At 38.3% G+C, this 21,554-nt stretch overlaps 1 protein-coding gene across 19 annotated transcripts in view; it reads left to right on the top strand.

Moving 5' to 3' along the window:
- Positions 1-21,554, top strand: part of ADGRG6 (adhesion G protein-coupled receptor G6) — a 146,856-nt gene that overhangs the window by 71,085 nt on the left and 54,217 nt on the right. For 18 of the 19 annotated variants that reach the window (XR_010471402.1, XM_065057193.1, XM_065057202.1 and 15 more), the window contains 3 exons: positions 6,710-7,051; positions 13,042-13,662; positions 18,614-18,682. Coding sequence is in view for 18 of the 19 variants with exons in the window: in XM_065057193.1 (XP_064913265.1) it covers positions 6,710-7,051; positions 13,042-13,662; positions 18,614-18,682 (1,032 nt within the window). In the remaining variant the exon portion in view is untranslated. Of the gene's footprint in view, positions 1-605; positions 6,446-6,709; positions 7,052-13,041; positions 13,663-18,613; positions 18,683-21,554 lie in introns of those variants that run through there. The other variant, XM_065057207.1, reaches the window with a different exon arrangement.

The following is a 21,554-nucleotide window of genomic DNA, read 5'->3' on the forward strand; positions in this document are numbered from 1 at the left end:
AATAAGATACTTTGACATGGTAAGATTTTTAGAAAGTTCATGACTGAATTAGAATTAAGACTTGCCTTTCCTGTTTTTTATACAGAAAGTAATTTGAGAATAAATTCAGGCTGAAGATGGGACTTGTAAAGCTTCGAATACAGGACTCAGAAGCATCATTGTGCAAGAAAGGACTTCAGACAGTTGCTGAATTTTAAGTCTATGCTTAAATCCAGATAATATCTGTGAGATTTTTTCATTTGCACAAGATTTTTGTGAATTTAAGGTTGTGCACACTGTAGAAATGCTGAAGTAGAAGAGGTTCCATAATATCCTTACAAATCAGAGGACATTTACACTTATACACAATCATATTTCCAATCAGTAGATCTCAGGTCTGTAACGTTGTATGTGCAGGGGCAAGCTTTTACATGCATCAGGATGAGAGTCTTCTGTTCTATAATATTTCTTACACAGATAATCCTTTTTTGTTGTTTTTGTCCTTTGATTTTGTCCCTTTACAACAACAACAAAAAACCAAAACATTTTGATGTTTAAATAGTTATATTTAGGATTGTTTGATTTGACAATTAAATGCAAGCTAACATTAAATTATATGTTATCAGGGCCAGCATACTTCAGCAAAATAAGGATCTTTTGGGGAGGTCAAACAGCTTCTACAATTCAGAAGATAAAGAAGCGAAGTAAACCTGTTACGTGTCTTCATTTGGACTTTCTCAGATGGAACTCTAACACATTGTGGGTTGTGTGAAGAGCAGACAACATGGTTTGGTGTGCAGAGGCTCCAGAAGAGTGCTATGCTTAATGTTTTGCATAAAAATTTGTATAAGTCTTATCTCATAACTGACTTACGAGTCACTGAGTGGAGCTTTACTTTATGTCCAGAGTGAATGATGTGACACCTCTCTGCAATTAATATATTCACATTTTGCACACAAGTATTTCTGAAGGTCCCAGATCCCCTTTACAGCTGAAATTATTTTTTGAAGTGAAGATAAGCTACTGCTGAAGACTTTGCCATGTGATAGCTGTTCTAGGTTTAGTGTTTGTGTCTCATTAGAATAACATGGTTTTGTTTGTTCTGTAGCCATTCCAGCCCACCCACATCTTCGTGGTTTGGCCCTTCCTCTTGCTTGTCTGCAGGTGTGTTCCTTGCTGACCTCATTCACTCATCTATTTGGAGTCATAAATACATTTAACCTAATGTTTGGCTATATTTCTGTTATGATATCCTTGAAACAGAAAAAAAAATTGCTTCTTACGAAGGAAGACTTTTCCTGCCTAATATTTGTCGAAATATGTATTTTTTTTGTGTGTGTGCTGTTGCAGTAGACAATTGTAAGGTTTCACTTCTATTTTGAGCTTTGCCACAAGCTTGCAAGTGCCTACATCAGGTCACCTCCCTATGCTTCTCTCTTACTTCAAAATGACCATCCTTGCAAGTGCTACCTTTTTAAATGTATTTGAAGTGCTTAAGGGTTCTCTGATGTTTACTTGAAAGAAAATTATAATTAATGCTGTACTGCTTTTTTTAGGTCTAAAGTGCTAGGTACTGTAGCTAAGATTTTCTGTGGTTTAGAGTTGGCCTAATTCTGTCAGGAAAGGGAGATTTTATTGTTCATGTGAATAAAACTAGAGTTAACATAAACCGTTTTGGTTTGTTTTCTGGTAATTCAATTCCAGAGCTACATAGATTTATTTCAAGGTATTTTCATATGAGAGTTGGATGCTCTACAGGGAGAACTAGAGCTTGCTTTCATGCCAAAATGGAATTCAGCATTATTCTGTCTTACTTTCATGAGTGAGCCTTTTAATGGATTTTGTAAAAATACCAGTAGTGTTAATTCAACCCACACAAGCTAGCATTGATATCCTGTGCCACTGCCTACGCTTATGTAGTCATTTACACTTCTGTCAGGTGGAAAATGCTGTACAGAAGGCCAGCTGCATGCTACAGCTGGAAAAAGAAAAACCCAATGCGAGGTTTGACTTAGTGTGAAAACAAACTGGATAACACATGAATTGCAAGAGCAGACGTTTTTCCCTAGAGACCCTGTTTTCTTTTGATCCTAACCTTCACACACTTTAGATCTTAGGGTTGAAATAGGCAGTGTCTCAAGCTGGATTGCTTTTGCTCTTTTAAAAAAATTCTTGGCTAAAGATAATTTTTTGTCCAGCAATTCTCCAAGGTCAGGTAAGAGCAGAAATGAAAGCAGGTGGAGAGGTAGAAGTCAAAACTCATGCCTGAGAAATAAGTGCAGAGTACAATAGGGCAAAGGATGAGGTTTTTGGGGAAAATGATGACAACGAAGAAAAGCAGAGAAGTATGAGGAACTAGAGGAGAATATGAATCTTAGCACAGATTTTGGAGGCAAGGGCTGGAGTGTATTAGTCATGTAAGAAGAAATTAAAAAAGAAATTAAAATAAAAGAAGTACAAAGGTATGAGATGTGGTTATACACAGACTGTTTTCTTTCCAAATCTGTGCGTCTGCTTTGTAGCTCTGGGTCTGACTGTGGCTTCAGCTGCCCACGAATGGCTTGTGGAAGTCACTTCCAAATTGTCTAGCTCAGTGCCTGTAGGTGTCTTCATGAGTTCAAGTGATGGAATTCTGTTCTAGGAGTTCTAAAGAAATAAAATTTCTTGATGGAGGAAAGCTGGGTGATTAACTTTCTTCTACAGGATAAGGTTTTTGTGTGGGTGCGTGTCTATTTGAATGGTGCAATCTTTAATGAGTCATGGTCTGTTTCCCTTAGCCACTTAGCTTTAGGACAGTCTTCAGACAGTTCAGCATCATATAGGTAAGAGCTAGTACAGGGTACTTTCCTCTTCATAGAAGTTAAAAATTATATATGTGAAATAGGCAGGAAACTCATCAAAGAGAAGGAATGGGCTCATGGTTAGGAAAATTGGCAACCATGGAATGGGATTCTATCTCTGCCTTTACCAATAAATTCCTATTAAAGACAGCCAAATGACTTTGACCAAAATTTTCCATTGGTCCCTAAGTATTGTTTTTTGGATTTTCTTCAGTGGGCCAGATTGGCAGGCTGCTCTCCCAGCTGCAGTTTAAAGTCATTGGTAGTGTGCTTTGGACATATAAAAAGCTGTACAAATAGTAAGTAGTTAAGGAAAATCAGTACTCTCATTTCTTAGATTGTGAACCCAAAATCCATGGAAAATTTGCCATTTTTGCCCAATATCATAGAAACATAGGAGGGAAAAAGCCATTTCCCCTACAGTCATTTTGCTTTCTGAAGTCAATTACCATATGCGAATCATTTAAGTAGCTTGAGTGAAAGCTCTAACATACACCAGAGGAATTTATGAATTTTTCTTTTTAGCATGGTGTTGAAGTGTCTTACTAAATACTTAATTATTCTTTTATTATAGGAAGTATGAGTCCTACAGGGAAAAAATAAGTTATAAGGAAATGAAAACCATACTCTTAATGGAGAGAAATGAATTGCCTAGAGAAACCTTCAGTTTAGGAAATGCTGAAATTAAGTGCCTCATTTTGCTATATGGGGAGGGTGATCGTTTTGGTTTGGGAAAGAAAAGAGGGGGGAGAAAAGGTGAAGGTTTTTATTCGTTAAAATATATTTAAAGAGTGAATTTCCTGTGGTCTAGGGTAATAAAAATACTTGACAGGGAGATTCTGCGTATGTGGGGTTCCTGACCAAGAACATCGCACATAAATTTGTTCCCATTAAAATCAATAAAATATCTCAAGTTGCTTGCAGAAATATTTGTGGTCTGTATTGCAACAAGTATTCAGTATCCACAGTTCAGAACTGATCTGGGCCAATGAAATTGCAAAATATTTGTCAGCTTTGGCTGACAGCCTAAGGTTGCCACAGCAATTTTTCTCTTTAATGAGTAAAATAGGTGGTGTTTATAGAAAAATAACCGTCTCATGAGAAGCTGTGCAAAAGGTTCCATTCAAAACCTTTCTGTTTATATATAGTTTTGTTGTTTGTTTTCTTTTCTTTTTGCTTACTACCATGGACATTTGCATGAAAACAGGATATTTCTCCTTCAAATTGCAGTCATGGACAGAATAGTTACTATGCCAAAATGGAACCAACCCACTTCAAAAAAGTAAACTATCTTGCTCACCAAATCTGTTTCTTCTGTGTATGTAAAGTTTTGAGCACTTATTTTCCTACCTAAATTTAGGGGCTGTTTTTTTGTGTTAGTTCTGTAAAACCAACAAAACAATATGGATATTATAAAATGAAAATATGTGAAAAGACTAAATTAGTAAAAAAAAAATGTAAATAACATTTATGTTTTAGTGTTTACAGTGATTGACAGGAGGGATAAAAGTATTTTTTTGACAAGTACTGATGATCTGGGGGGGGTTTACATAGCTTAGAAACAATGATAAATACTCAAGAGAGAGAAATAGAAGAGCTGAGTTCTATTTAACTGATGGTGATCGATAGAATTAATTAAGGCAGGCTTTTCTTGAGAATGTCTGTGCTCTTTCTGATGGACAAATTTGACTTTTCTAGTCTCAGGTTGAATGTAATATTCTACCAGTTTGAGAAATACACTTCTATTGACAAGTGGCGTTTTTTTTTTCCTGGTCCAGCAATGTTTGATAATGCCCTTAAGATTTATTTTAGGAGTCTGAGGCTGAATGAGTGTACATCAACACACACGTTCCTATATATATTTACATCACTTAACAGCTTAGTCCCTGGCTTCAGGTGCATCTGGGTGCACAGGGAAGTCTCCTGACTGGCCAGATAGCTCCGTGTCATGTATTTCTCTGGCAGGGAAGAGTAGGAGAGTGGGTGTGGTGTGCTGCCAAATCCTCAGGCCCTGTAGCCCTCATCTAGCAATAACGAAGGCAGGAGGGTGAATCACTGACCCTTCCAGCTGGAGGCAGCTCCAGCCAGAGCCACCTCTGCCCACCAAGGGCTCACTTGCCCTGGGCTAGGAGAGCGCAGTGGCTTGTGGCACAGAGTGTGCTTTTCCTGTTCCTCCTCCTTTCAGTCCTGGGTGGTTCTCTGAAAACTGATAACTACCTGTGCAAAATCCACTGGATGAAACCATCATCTTTTTGTACAACTGCAGGATTTATAAGTAAATATTCCCTCTCTGGTTAATAAATGGAACAGGGGGGTTTCAGAGCAGGTGAACGTAGTCCTCTGATGGTAGAAATTTGCAAAGAAATTACAAGTGGGAAGACTCCTGTTTGTAATACACAGATAAGTTTTCTGATGTCCTGAGTGCTGCTACTTCCCAAAGCTATCTGCAAATCTTTCAGTGTTTTTTTTCTCATTTGAACAAATAAACATCGCACTGATCCTTTGTAATGTAACTAGCCTGTACTTGGCTCTGAGAGCCCAATTAATTAGTAATCTCTTTACTGAGTTGGGGCCATATGAATTCATGATTAGTGAATAAAAAGTATAAAAACTCTGTAAAATACATCTTGCAAGTCTCCCTGTAGACATAAACAGCTTTTTTTTTGCCAAGCCACTTCACAGAGTCCATTTGCTCAGACCAAACACCGTTTGAATGTGGCTGAAGAGTATCAGGACCCAAGCAGTGGAAAAAAAACATCAAGGGCACTTCGGAGAAGTTTGTTGCATTTATCCTTATTTTATAGCTGCTCCGTGTGTAGTTTACACATCACAACTCTTTGAGTTGCTTTTAGCTTGGGCAACTAATAACGCATGTTCACATTGTCCTATTTTTTCATACTGTAATACTTGATGCAGGATTGTGGCTTAATGAAATGTTTGCAAAGTAATTCAGTGTAAGTGTGCCAGTTAGTTTCTTTCAGTGTTTGTTGGTGATATTCAGTTCCCACCTCATTTGTTCCGTGCTGCTTTGGCAAACTGTTACAGATTTTAGCAGCAGGCAGTTCATGGTAATTATATTGTATAATACACCAAGTAAATATATGATAAATGAGCAAATGTAAACCAAAGAAGAAACACAATCCTGGGGAGTAACTGGGCCTGAAATTATCATGGATAAGCACAGCAGGTGAGTATGAGGAATAGATCAACAGTTTCTTAGAGCCTGACTGCCACAAATGTGTCAATGGGTGGTGAGTCAGCATGGGAAGAGTGCAGTAATTTGCTGTTGATTCAGAAGGCAGTTGGTCACTGCTACACTTCTGGGTGATGTGAAGAGCATTTGCCAGAAATGCTGATGATTAACTTTTGAGAGCTCTGCAGAGCTGCTGCTTCTGCTGCTCCTCGACCCTTCTCTTGTGATGCTGCATTCCAGGGACATTCCACTGGAAACAATGGCATGGCGCAGAGCTGCTGGAAAAGCCACCAGTCAGCATCATACCAGCAGCCAAAAAATGTAAACGATACCAGTCATCTCTTTAGAAGCTGCAGTTTAAGAATTCATTTGCCTTTCTGAATTCAACAATGTTGCTTTTGCTTTGCCTGTGTCAGGTCAATATACATAGCAGGTAAGTATTTTGTGCACAAATGAATATTTAGCAGTATAATTTATATTTATTTTGTGTAGGATTTATTATATAAAATATTATTTTGCTGTACTATTCCTCCAGCATTTTGTCCACTAGAAACTAGGCCTTTTTCTGCCTTTCTTCCTCCCACCTCTGTTCATATTTTTCTGCATAGAAATACATTTAGTTATTGTGTTGATGATTACTTGCCTGTTAAGTTATCTCTCTTCCTGACCTCCAGCCTTTCTCTGTTTTTGTTGCCAGCTCATGGATGTTACGACTGTAGGATTGTGCTAACTGACCCCTCTGGAGTTTTCACTTCTCCATGCTTCCCCAGTGATTATCCCAACAGCCAAGCATGCAAGTGGATCATCCGAGCACCTCATGGATTCATCATCCAGCTAACATTTATTGATTTTGACATTGAAGAAGCTCCGGGCTGCATTTATGATTCACTGACATTAGACAATGGAGAAAGCCCAATGAACCTTTGTGGCATCACTGCCAAAGGATTATCCTATAACTCTACCGGAAATGAAATGATTGTGTCATTCAAAAGTGACTTCAGTATCCAAAAGAAAGGTTTTAATGCCACCTATGTACGAAGTAAGTAAAACCAAAGCATTTAATGTCTCTTAGAGATGTTAGAAGGAGATGTCCTGTGAGGACTAGAATGACAGTTCTTGAAGGAAACGCATCCTCCATGAGAAGGGAAAGGATGCGGAGACTGCAGGGTAAAACTAGACTTCTCTTTTATGTTTTCTTAGCTGATTTATTTTTCTTTGGATGAAAATAAATTGTTTTATTCTGGGACATGACATCAAAAGAGTTAGAAAAACTTTTCACATGCGAAGATTTCAGGCCTAACATTGCCTCTCTCTGGAGTTGTATCCTGGGGGATTTGGAAGGAGGGCAAGTGTCTTCCAGGTCAGGGTACCCGCAGAGGGACACAGAAACCTAAAGGAGAGCATGAGAGGGGACTTAGTTGAGCAGGAACCAAGTCCAGCCCAGACCTCTGGCCCAGTTTAAAGTCCATCAGCAAGGAGGAGTTTGCACAGAAGGGGGAACTTCTCAGGGGTTCTTCTGGTCTCAGAACAAACTCCCAGGGATGAACTGGCACTGCAAAACAGCTACCTTTGGTTCCAGTTCCTTGACATTTCTTTGCCTTAAATACATAACAATGTTTAGAAGCCAACAACTGAAAAAGGAAAGAAAAAAAAACCAAAACCACTCATGTTTTTTTCCTCCAGAAGGGTACAAATAACATGTGATTAATGTTTGTTTTGTTGTTTAAAACATTAATTAGAATTTGCTGAAGGACAGTGAGGTAACAGGACGATTGCTTACAGGTCCCATATGCTACTGAACATTAATTCCACTTCAGGCTTATAGTTTATAATTGTATGCTCTCAGTGGGCTTTCTTTTTGTTGAAGTCACACAGCTTAGACTGAGCATTAGTATTGCATTGAGCATTTATATTATTGTAACTCACTCGTGGTCTGTTGGTTGGCTGGCTGCTGTAGAAACACAGGGCAGGGAGGTTTGCAGTGATCTCTTTAGTCACAAGCATATCTTCCTCATGATTTTTTACTCATATGTTTTAAAATAATTAAGGTAGTAACCTACAGGAATCATAAGGTCAAAGTAGTCCTAATTACACCAGAAAAAAAATTGTGTGCAGAAAAGAAAAAAGGTAGTGTCATATCAGAGGAACTAAAAATACCTCTTCCTACTGAGGAAGAAGCTGATGAAATGAATGCAGTAATAATTCTGGGAGCACCTTTTCTCTTCTGAAAGTGGAAGCAAATTTTCTGACAGGTTTCTGTATTTGAAAACAGCAGCTCTTGCTGTATTGCAAGAAGTTGTGAAATCAAGTGGATCATTAAACACTATATGCAATCAGATTATGCAAAAATATTTATTTTTTTATTCCTTTTTCATATTTCAATATCTAAGTATGATTATAAGGGATAAGATGACTTACAGTTGGAATTTAAAGATGCAACATTGCCCTCAAATGCGTTGAGTGAGTAGGAGAGGAAAAGTCCACAGACATAGTCAGAGAACCATTTGCATATAGTAGTGTATTTTTGTGAAACCTCCATGCCATTGCATTCATGGATAGCACCACTAAAACTAAATAGTTTTGGAAGATATCTTTTCATTTTGAATAGGAATACCACATCCCAGTGTGAGTAAAGATATCTGTGACCTTCACCAGTGACTTATATTTTGATATTTCACAAATATATTAGTTCAGAAACTGTGTTAAGGCTTGCTCATAAACATCTGGATTAAAGCTGCTGAATCTTGTGTCATTACTCCGATCACCTGAAATCTGACTGATTTTGACTGTAGATGCCAAGAGAGCTTGCTGCATGTACCTAGGGCAAAGTATAACTATATTCTGCTTATTACCCATACTTGTGCAATTATACTGGGTTCAGAAGATAGTTACAAAGATCAGGGCAATGTTTAACCTGGCAATGGATATAGAAAAGCAGCATGGCAAAGGGATGATAAAGTACTGCTTTCCTTTCAAGTTGTAAAAGTATGTAGACAATAGGACATCAACGCACACACACAGAGAAATTATCACACACCTGCAGCTCTCCATCAGAGAGATTTGCACACCCCCTTGCTTCACATCCTCAAGGGAGTTCAAAGCTCAGTTGTCGAGCTGACACCATTGTTACTACTATGAACATGATACCTGGGCAAAATCATTAATTCCTCTCAAAGTGAGGGGAACAGTGTTATATGCATGTTTTCTTTAATTTCTCAGAAATTATAACATGTAAATAATAAGTAGTTTGTTCAGTTTTGATTTTCACAAAGTAATGCAAAGTTGGAAAGTAAAGGGCTGTTCAAAGACACATAGCAATTTGCTATCTAGAAATGGCATTTAAAAACACATTAATGGTACATCCTAACGTACAACATGTACACAAAACAAAATATATGTGGGGAAAGACAAATAGAGAGTAGGTGAGTTTAGGGAGGGAACTGGCTGAGAACAGAACAGCTTTTGTGTGACTGCTCAGATTTATGTAAGAGCAGTCTGAAACTCAGTTTCACAGAGCACATCCTGTTACCCATAACAAGTTGGCTGCCCACATCAATGTTGGCTTTCCAGGTTGTCACCTCCTGCAGCACACTAACGGCAGATGGATGGGCCATATCCTGAGATGCATTAAATGAACACAGCTTTGCTAGTCTTCAGGGTATTATGTCAATTTACACCAGCTGAGGAGCTGGCATGTAAATAATTTTCTAGTTAACTGTGTAAGTAATCACTCCAATGATGAGTAGAAGTTGCTCAGTCACCAAAAGGAGACGAAGGCAAGCCAACAGACTTCTGTAAGTACAGAAATGCTTGACCCAGCGTCATGTCAAATTAGCACACAGTTGGGTAGTACTGCAGTAGCCCAGATTAAAAGCACAATTCAGTGTGGCAGTAACAAAACCCCTCACAGGTATTTGGTATGTAGACACTTGCAGACCTCATTAAAGTTGATGCATTTCTTCCAGCATCAGAGAAATGGCAGAAGAAAGCATTGAAGCTAGGAACAGCAGAAGCCACCACTCAAGCATCAAACCATGCTGCAAAGCTCATCAACAGACAGGAATACAGTTTTCCCTTCAAGGGATTTTAAATTACAGTCTAGGGACTCCTGGCTTGCTTATGTGTGAAGGGGTGCATGAGATGTGAGACAGTGAGCTGCAAGTAAGTGAGGAGCTCTGAAAAGCAAGCAGAAGCAGGGTTCACATCATCGCAGTGCTCCCGTAAAAGCAGATGTGAATCTCAGAACAGTGAGTTGCCTGTTGCTGGTTATTCCTGCTGTGTCTGGGCTGCCAGGACTTTTGTACATTCTTCATGAGTAAATAGCAATGTGTCCAAAAAGTCCCAGTTCATTATAGTCAAGTTATCTTCCTAACAGAAACAATTTAACATCATCCTGAAAATAGTCTAAACACTTGGATGGATATTCCAAGAATATATGTATATTTTTCCTCAGAGAATAACCAGTTTTTCCAGTATTAACATCTGAAATTCATCAGTATGATGACTGGCTGTGCAACAGTATTTAGGAGAGAGGCCTGTGCTTAATGTTGGTGGCATGATTCTGTTTTTTTCTCTACATGAACAAAATACTTCTCAGTTTTGTTCTTTCACAGTATGGGGAAGGTGCCAGTGGTTAAATCTGTCAGATCAGTACAGCAAAGTTGACTAGACTTGTTCAGCACTGGAGCAACATCCTCCCTGTTTATTTTTCTTCCTATACTGTTTAAATGTGGCCAGGTGGTCTATAACTCTCCTGACCACCTTAACACAGGCTGGACAGTGCTCATATGAACGTTCTTCTTTTTTAAGTCTTGAATCCTTATAATTCTTATGGAACACTTTCCATGTTACATAAAGAACATTACAGTATAATTAACCCATGAAAAAATGCCTCTATTTTCAATGGAGAGTTGAACACATTTTCTGTCTATAAAATGGTTACAACATACTTTTGCCCTTGGAAAAAAAAAAAAATTATGAAGTAAATCCAGTAACTATAACAGCCCACTATTTATCTCTCTTCCCTCCCATTCTTCAGCTGCTGTCTTGGCAGTTAATGTGCAATGCTTTATGTTATTTTTACTATATAATATATTGGTCAAATTATGCACTTGTGTATATCCAAATAGGGTAGTTTTGGAACTCAGAGTCTTTGCAAGAGCTGGCAAAAGGAAAATACAATACCACAGACTACACAGAATCTTTATACCCCATATATCTGTCTCTTTTCCTGACTGTGGTGTGACAGGCACCCTTCCTGGGCATGTCTCACCCTCTGTGAGCCAACACAGGCAGGATGCAGAAACAACAGAAACCATGGATGAAGTGCAAAGAGTAAATTCATTTTTGCTACCTCACCGACTGGGGGATCTCTGAAAAAGCACCAAAGCACCCAGGCAGAGGTATACAAATGGGAATACAGGCACTGCAGAGCTTAGTCCTTGCTAGAAGATCCGTGAGCCAGCTGGTTTCACCTGTGTATTAGGGATTCATGCAGGCACAGTTTACTACACTGCTTTGGTCTTTGCCTGCTGTAGAGCAGGAATTTCAAGGATGTCCGATAAGGTGCCTTCAAGAGTTTCATAGGCTTATGTTATCTAAACACAGAAATTCTATTTATGAAGCACACAAGGCTTAACAGTTAGTGTGATGTATGTGTTTTTCTACACCCCAGCTGCACTTGCTCGAGCATATTCAAAATTTTCCTCCTCATCAGTCTTCCATTATATTCCCATAGCTTCTCATGTTGAAAAGTTTGTATTTCATTCTGAGAAGGGAACAGATATAGTAATTAATATATGTGCTGTAGCATCATTTAAAAATCCCAGGGGAGTCTAGAGATTAACTACTGTGGCAATTATTCTTCAGGTCAAGTAAAATCCAATTTCACTTCTAGCCTATACACTGTGAAAATGTGTAAAAGAGGAAGCAGGCATTTGCTGGAGGTGTGATCTACCACTGAACTGCAGAGCTAGAAGTAAAACTGATGGCTGCTGCAGTATGGTCTTGTTGACCTCGATGCCTTTGCATGATGGATAACATGAAATTTCTTTCTGTGGAGAAATCTACTAGAGGAATTTTGCTGCCATAAATGTACCAATAAAACTGAGCATATTGACACTTTATTTTGAAAAGTCACATTCTCTAAAGTTGAGTGAATGGAATTGTCATTAATATACTCATGGAGAAAAAGCATATGTCGTCTGATACTCTTTTTCACATTGGTGACTACCATTTTGCCAGTGCAAATCAGAATACTTAATAATGGTTAGAGACAGAGTAATTCTGCCCATGCAGTGCGTATTTGCAAGAGGACTAGCAATTTCTAGATACTTGTGCAAAATGCAAAACTGCTGACCCAAATATTAACAAATACTGAAAAGCCTGGATATAAATATTCATAAACACATGACTGCAGTATTTAACCAGGAGCCTGCTGGGGACAAAATGAGAAGATGCCTAATGCTTTGCAGAAACCCTTTAGCTCAATTCAGGAACAAAAGGCTTCAGTTTGCCAGGGAACGTAATAGGGGCTTTCTTCTATAGAGATGTTTAAAAGAAGCAAGGCCTGAACTTCATTGGTGTAATGCAGTCATGCAGACAAGTAATTAAAATAATATATCTTAAAAGCAAGTCATACTGTGTTTTTCAATTAACTGGTTTATTCCATTGCCTAATGTATCCCAATTAGATGAATGAGTAGTAATTTTTATAAAGTGAGCTAAAGCAGAGTTAGAAGTTAGTAGGTAGTACGCCCTAATATTGCTCTTAATGCAGCTTGAGGGGCTGATATCTGTGTGTAGCGCAGCATTCTCCATGCTGTTGAAAAGGAACTCTGCATATTTTCAGCTGAGTACACTCCCAAGCCAAATTCCCCTTCATGCATACTATTGGTATATTACAGTGATAAAAAACACCTGATGAATGTTTGATTTAATGAATGTTACTTTAACCCCTGCTGACAGTCTGCCTTTATTTCTATATGATGATTTTTTTGTTGTTAATTTACTTATCTGCTCTTGGTTCTAGTTGCCGTGTCTCTGAGGAATCAGAAGGTCATCATTCCCCAGGTTCCTGATGTCGACACTGTGTCCTTGTCAGAGACTGTCTCAGTGCCAGAGCTCAGCCAGTTTACACTGTGCTTTGAAGCCACCAAGAGCAGCAGCGATGACAACGATGACTGGAAGGTATTCTCCTACACCGATTCTTTGTCAACAGAATTCTTAAGCTTCGGGAAGACCGCAGAAGGGCATTTTCTGTTCATCTCAGACACACAGTGTATCCTTGGGAATGCATTGCCCCGAAATGCAGAGTTCTTCACGGACACCTTTCAACAGCTGTGTGTCATAGCAGATAGCTTTGCAGGCAGTATAGGTATCTATGCCAAAAGCACCTATCATACAGTGTACTGTCCGGGTATCTTTGGTAAAGCTGTCCCTGGAAACGGGAGGCTGGTGCTGGGTTCTAACAGCAATGAAGTGAGCTCTCTAAATGGGGACATTTACAACTTCCGCCTCTGGAATTTCACCATGAATGCGCAAACACTGGCCAACCTCAGCTGCGATGTGAAAGGAAACATTGTAGACTGGGAAAATGAATTCTGGAGTATTCCAACTTCAGCACTGAAAGCAGAAAACAATTTGAGTTGTGGTGAGTATGCCTTGCCAAATCTTTTTTGCTTATTTTCCCCCTACACTCCTGCATTGTGCTGAATGTATCGTATACCAGCATGGAAGAAAAAAAAAGGAGCTCCCGTGAAAGAAAAACAGCTAGGTCTTACCTGTCTTAGACTTCAGTTCAGCTCTTACCACACACAGAGGCTTTGAAAGGGTGTGGAGTTAATTCCCTAAAGGAGAAGAACAAGTCCCCTAAGTATATTGAGTTGTTGCTTGAAAAGATCTACACATCAAAGTTTTTCCTAAACAATTTGTTTATTGGCCTTCTACTCATACAAAATGGCCATAACAGGCAGGTACCTGCTATCCTCAAGTAAGATTACAGTGGCCTCTAGGAGAATAAAAAGCGTGTTAACTAACCATTTAGTAAGTGGTTTTGTACCTGCCCTTTGGCCATTTGATTAGCCAAAAGGAGCACTTCCTAGCCTTGTGCTGTGTGTGCAGAGCCAGCAAAAGCAGTGGCAAAACAACAATGCATATGAGACAGAAAAGTATACGAAAATATTAAATTAAAGGAGGCAGACAGGAAGGAAGAGTTTTAGATCTTTGAGATTTACCTTCCTGACAACATATTGTCGGTCCTTTTTTAATTGGTAATTACTGAAGGTCTGTCTTCCTGTAGATTACTCCAGATGATAAATGTTAATACATTGTCCAACCTCTTCTTATTTCATGGCTCAGACATTTGATTCTCGTAAGTGTCCACGTGTAATTTTTATATATGTATATGTTATTACAACTGGTCAGCCATTTTCTCCTGGAACATTTTTTCCAGGAAAGAAACAAACAAAACAAAGCAAAACAGAACAAAAAAAACCACACACACACACCACCGCCACCAAAATACCCCAACTTACTGAGAAATCTCTGTGAGTTTGGACCAGTATTTTATTAAAAAAAAAAAAAAAAAAGGTTGGTGGAAACTTGAGAGATATTTGGGTAGCTATAAAATGCATGGGGGAAAATCTGAATCATGGCCAGCAGTAGCCTATATATGCATATATGATGCTCGTGAAAAGTCAACTGATATCAAACTTCATGTCCACAGAGTTAGAGTCCTCCTATTGTAATTAAAAAAAATAAAAAAGTCTAGTAAACTGATACAAATTTTGGTTCTTCTCTGAACCACATGGGGCCTCTTCATAAGTGATGGTGTCCTTTCCAATTTTACCTTCCTACTCCTCTGATACCTTACTACTTAACAGTTTAAACATAGTTTAAATAGCATGAATATAAGTGTCTCCTGATAGAGCATCTGTCAACACTCTGAGCATTCTTAGCTTAAAACAGAAGCTGGCATCAGTAAGGTGTGCTAGTTTCTGTATCTAACAGCTCATGACGGATTAAGGTGGCTAAGAAAACCATGTTGTTTGCTTAAGTTTCCTCAAACAGAAAGGTGAGGTACTCATTCACAGCTAGACTCACTGGGACAGCTCTCAGCATGTCTCTGCTAAAAAGTTTAAGCAACACCTCTATAAAAACATGAGCAACTAGGTGCCTTCACCCATCTACCTGAACAAAGAAAATGCTAGTCTAAATATTGACTGGGACTGCATTCTGGACACAAAAGTTGTTTTTCCGTTATTGCTAACTGATCTGACAGAAAATAAGTTCCTAGAAACTGTTACTCCTCTTACACCATCATACCATGAAGGATACCACAACACTTTCACTAAACAGCCTACCAAGACCTCTGTAAAAGTTGTGTTCTCATTTAATTTTGGATGGAGTATGGGTCTTGTCCTTCTTTCTGTTAAAGACTGTACAGTCCTGTGACACAAATGTAGTGTCATAGCTCTGGTCATAGAAAAAAACACACTTATTTTCATTCCACAGCTTTATTCTTTGGGATGTCATTATGCAGTGTTTTCCATATAGCAGAACATTATTTTAGATAACATCTATTAGTGTTTGTATATTAGGCCCAGGTGTCTATGCAAGCAACCTAAAATGTATCTATATATAAGCACTGCTATTTCCTCTAACTAATTCACCAGTCTTTTTATGCTGAAGGAGTTAAATCACATCCTGTGATACAGACTTCCCTGAACCAGAGTATTTTCTGAAATAATCTGAAATAAAATACTGAATGCAGTGCCATTTCAAAACTGGTTACAAATCCCAGAGATGGAATTGTTAGAATGTTCTTCCCTTCTTTAATAAAAGCCTTCGTTGTAAAACCAGCCTTCAACAGGCGAGTTGATGAGTCAGACTATCAACCATGAATAAGCCACTGACAGTGGGGAGATGACTCTGGCTGATTAGGCTTCATTCAGCAGCAATGGAAGGATTTATGCAGAAAAGAGGTTTACTCACAGCCCCAGTAATGCTTCCCTGGGAAGTGGCATGTAACTTAACAACAACCGAAACAAACAACAACAATAACAAAACAAACAAAAACAAAACAAAAAACAAACCCCAACAGAACAACAAAACAAAACACCACCAAAAACCAACAACCAACCAAACCAAAAAGAAAACACCAAAAAAACGTCATCAAGCATTTAGCAGTGATATCAGTGTATCTGTGCCTGAACAGTGCTTACATTTTCCAAGGTGAATTATTTTCTTGTTTTTTCAAACAAAGCTTTTACAAGTAGTTTTATGAAGCATAAAAACACTCGTGAATTGTTCCAGATAATCTTTTCATAGTTTTACCTTCTCCTAGTATATTCCTTAGACTAATGTTTTCACAGCTGTGCAGTCATGGTGGGGTGTTTCTGGAAGACTTGACGGAATTCTGTTTTTATTGCTGTACCTTCACACGGCTTGCATTTAAAGATATATGTACACAGCCTGGGTATCCGGACTAATTTTAAAACAAGTAGCCTAGGTAAGAGTAGTAGTGTAACAACACCAGTTCAGAGCTCAGTGCAGGCAAACTGAGGAGCATTCATTCAGTTTCTGGTACTGATCTTGGAGCCTGCACTGGCTACACCTCTAGCAGGGTAAGACCTACGCAGTTTAAGGGTAACACGGCTGCACATCTGTCCACGCCTGCAATTGTTTTTGCTTCATGTACACTTCGTATGAGTCCTTCATTCCCAAAGGCCAGAGGAGTTCTTATTTTCACTGGCAGATTTGACTGAGGGTGGGATCTGTCTGCTTTAGGCAGCTGATTGATGTTTTAGGCTGAGCTAATTGCCTCCAGTGCTGTTTATGAATAGTGGAATGAAAAGGGCTGTTCAGAGGTCAGTGCATCTCACACTGGAGATGTCTCAGTGAAGTGAGAAGTTTTTTGCTGTAGGAGTGCCCAATCCTCTACACTGACTATAAAGAAAGTCTAGCATGATGAGCAGATACGTATGTTTGAGTTTTAGACAGTTGAAGTGAATGAGCTATATCACACAAAGTGTCCATAATACAGGTCCGTATCTGCCATTCACATTACTGACCATACCACTTGGCTTCATAAAGTAGCTTTTGCCGAGTATCTGTTTGCATCTAAATCCTTATATTTTCTTTACTGGACACTGAGGGAAAGTCTAGTCTGGCCAGAATTCAACCCAATTGCAACTTAAATAGCTTATTGAATATATTCACTGAAAACAATGCTCTTTAAAGTATATAGTCTTCTGACTTCAGTGTTTTATAAAGTTGGAGTAGCCTTTTTTTAGTTTCACCAAATAAACTAATGATTTTTTTTTCTTTAAATACTCGCTGAAGAAAATATGAATGTCCACAGATTTTCCTAGCTGACTTTCAAGTGATCTTTCTGTGACACAGAACCAAGAGGAAATAACTCAGAGTATGTTTTGATATTGACTGTTTAATGTTTGCAAATATATTTTGGGGAAATAAGTCTCACACAGGAGGTAGTGTGCCGAGGAAGTGAATTTGCCGGTATCTCCTAATAAATTTTAAATAAATAAATAGAGAAATGCTGAGTTTTAATACTTGTTGAGGATCACATGTTTTAAATTCTGCCCTGTTCTTGTCAGCAATACATGTAATGGTATTTGTAGTGTGATATGATTTCTGTGTCGAGGCCCTGTGTTTCATCTGTTCTTGCATCACAGGAAATATTTTCCCAGCTATCTTTACAAGCTGATGGGTGTTGGCTCCTTAACTTTATGGAAGGATACAATGTTTCATGAGAGAACCTCATTGAGTCAATACAATTCTGAAGTGGTAAAGCAAAAGTCAAAAGGGCAACACTCCCAGTAGGTTCAGATTATGCCATGCTCTATGGCCCCATTATTTTTAAGAGAATGTGCAAAAGCAGCTGTATCTGCAGCCGAACTGCTGGGATACATGAAGTGTAATTAATGCAGTTTCATCAGTTCTTTTTCTGTGGCCATCCTTATATGCCTTGTTTTTGTCTCCAGATCATCAAAGTGTCTGCTTGTTGTTATGAATAATTCAGTAGAGCTATAGACTTAAAACATTATCTGCTTACAAATCATGCATACCAGAATATTAATCATGTCCACGCCCTGGGCAGGGGAACAAGTTTAATCACCTTTTATCTGGTTGGCATCTGTCGCAGGCAGATTACTCAGAAGTGTGTGGTGGGTAACCTGTGCTATACCAGTAGAGCTCGGCTGCTTCTCCAAGATGCATGTTATTAGCCGTAAATATTGCATAAGTCCTGTGGCCATATTGACCCCTCTGCTTTAAAGCCGTTCCACAGAGTACACGCAAACTGCATTCATTTAATGGGATGTTATTTAGTGAAAGCTAAGATAACCTGGGGAAGATAAGTGAGTGACTGTAAGTTGCAAGTCAGCGGGTTTCTCATGGATTCCTCAGCCACAGGAGAAAATGAAGACACATAAGTCTTAATAGGCAAATGGCAATATCAGTTTTGCCACTGCAAGGAATTAGGAAGGGGACTGTGTCACTTGCCAGATATATTTTGAGACATGGTAGTTTTGTGTCCAACAGCCAAACCTTTCTAATTATTTTACTTTCTTTATCTAAAGGCTCATACCTAATTCCCTCTTCTACAATTGAACCAACCAGTTGTGCAAACCTGGGAAACCTTTGCCAAGGTAAGAAACCCAGGTCATTTTCACAGTTTCATCTCTGGGAAATTCCTGTTTTCCTTGGGTCTTTTATTCAATTTTTTGGTTTTGTTTTTGTTTCTGAAAGAGTGAACTGTAATTAAAAATAGAAATAAAATTTATCTTCAAGAGTGTGGGTGTCCAGTATGTACAAAAATGGAAAAAAATGTGGCTATTCCCTTGATGATACATATTCCAAATAGTCTTCATTATATCAAAACTGAATTAATCAAATGCTTTCATTTCTTTCTCCACCTTTTCCTCCTGAACATTTCAACAGTAAAATATTAACCAGGATAAGTAGGTATATCTGTAAATAAAAGATGAACAGATGTAAATAAAGGAACTGACTGTTATTCATTTATTTCTAATAAGTTAGTTTGAGGCTAGGTACTTTGAGATTAGCAGGTAAAAATTTAACATCAAACTGCAAAATCCAGCAGCTCTTAGTTAATGAAACACTTGTTACAACACTTAGTGCTGGTTTAATAGTGTAAAACTCATCACATAAAGGAATTTTTAAGGTCCTGCATAGAGGCTGAAGTTCTATAAATATGCTCCACCATCTCATTTCCACAATAACTTTGTGAACACTCACCTGCTAGTGAGGTGGCATGCTATGTTAAACTTCAATCACAATAGCAAATACACCAGAAAGAATGTCTGTCTCTGTAACCCTTTTCAGACTGAATGGTGGAAGAAGGAAACAGGAGACAATAAAGTATAAAGAGGGAGGAAGTCCCAGAACTCTTCCAAAACAGACATTTGCAATCAGATTTAGCTTAAAAATAAAAAATAAAATGCACTCCACTTGGGAAGCCAGTAAGAGATCTATGTCAGTCTTCAGTTTACTTCTCCCAGATTTTCCTGAGGTAAATTTGGTTCAAGGTCTTGGATCATATTTTACTGGTCTCCACAAGGAAAGTGAAATTCCAGTTATGTCCATAATCGCATTTCAAACAGTAATTTTCAGGCATCGTATTCACAAAGCACAATATTATCTAAATACTACTCGAATAACTTAGGTAAAGGTGACAGCAGCAATTACTCAGTGTTAGTCTTTTTATATGTAAAGGGTAATATAGCCACCATATAAAGATCTTTGTGTTTTCTCTTGGAAGAATTTTGAGAATTTTTCTCTATCAAAATAACATGGTGTGAAAGGAGAATATCTTTCATTAGGTCAGCTAATATGCTAGCAGAATTGGACATGTTTTCAGTGAAACAAGCCTGTATTTCTAAAAGCCTCGTCCTTTTTTCCAGCTTTATTGACTTGTCTAGTAGAAGATATTGCTTCTGATAAAGTATGCTACCTTTAAAATTTGCCTTTCTTAATTTCTTAGACCATCACATCTTCAATAAACACTGAGTACTTTCACAAAGGTAATTTTTCCTTCTCTGGAAAGTGTTTGGTCAAATGTCGCTGGTGTTCTGTGTTCACCACTTTGGAAGTGGGAGATCAGATTTATCCTGTTCCTCATCATCATCTTTATTGTCATAATAATGAAAATCACACAAAAGAAAAGTCTGTCTGTATGTCTCTGTAAGCACTGCAGACTTATTTTGGATTGAGAGGCCAGTTTGGGTTCTTTTTTGTTTGTTTGTTTTGTGTTGTGCAATAGCACCTGTAACAGAATTTGTGGGTACCAGATTATATTAGCTAGACCTGATGAAAGAGCCATTTTCTCCAGTATGCTTGGCAAATATTTTCATTCATTGGAAGATGTTTCCTTTAAGTATTGTCTGGAAGATGCAATCAGTAAGAAGCCTTAAAACTTGTCTCGCAGATAGTGTAGCTCTGAAGTTATATGAAAGAAGAGCATTTTCTGTTATAGGGTATCACTTTCCCAGTTATAATGAGTTATATATTCACTTTCCCAGTTAGAACCTTTTTGATGCAGTCTCCCAACTCTTCCTTCTCTTTCCCCAAGATTCTTTTTTCACTGAAACGTGAACATGAACCTGTTCCCTAAGCTGAGACCTGAGTTTACAACTTTCAGACTCAAAAGGTTAGCTAAAACAACCTCACAAAAAATCAAAAGTGCAATTTCTTGACTAAAATATAATTGCTTAACCTTTCCATGTTGGTTCTTGTTCAGAATTTGCAAAAGGTGTATAACACTGTGAGATTACACAGCGCAAACCTTCATATTGGGAAAAGAGTTTTCAGGAAAAAAGAAATCTATCAGTGAGTGGATTTGCATTCCCTGGGAATTACTAGATGAAATTAAATTATTTTCCAAACTATTCTTTGAAAATTTAGTGGCATGATCTTTTAATTCGTCTAGAATGTATATCCTTCAAGTCCGCTGTGGCGGAACTGTGCCGTTTTGGTTCCTCACTCTGAATTTGAAAAGTGTTCTAGCTAGTTCTCCTGAGGAACATTCGCCAGGGTTGTGTGGGATGAATCCTGCTAGTATCAGTGGGAACAGTACAGCTGAGTTCTTACATGAAGCTTTCAAAATATATATTCCACTCCCATTATTCCAAGTCCGATTGCAGTTCTCTTCATTGTATGGAGTTCAGTGGAGTTAATTGGATCCTTACATGGGTGTTTTACTTTCACATTTGTTCATCATCTTCAGTCCCTGAGTAGGGCCAATTATTCTTTTCATAAGCCATATTCATAGTGTATGCATAGTAGAACTTATAAGATCTATTTTCTGGTCTTTGCACAGTTGTTTGGATCTGAAGTTCTCATAAGAGGATTTTGAATTTGTGAAAGCAGTATAGGACTGATCCTACAACCTTTCACAGAATCACAGAATGTTAGGGATTGGAAGGGACCTCAAAAGATCATCTAGTCCAGTCCCCCTGCCAGAGCAGGAACATCTAGATGAGGCCACACTGACAAAATTTC

Source organism: Columba livia, chromosome 3, assembly GCF_036013475.1.
Source record: "Columba livia isolate bColLiv1 breed racing homer chromosome 3, bColLiv1.pat.W.v2, whole genome shotgun sequence".
Classification (NCBI taxonomy): domain Eukaryota; kingdom Metazoa; phylum Chordata; class Aves; order Columbiformes; family Columbidae; genus Columba; species Columba livia.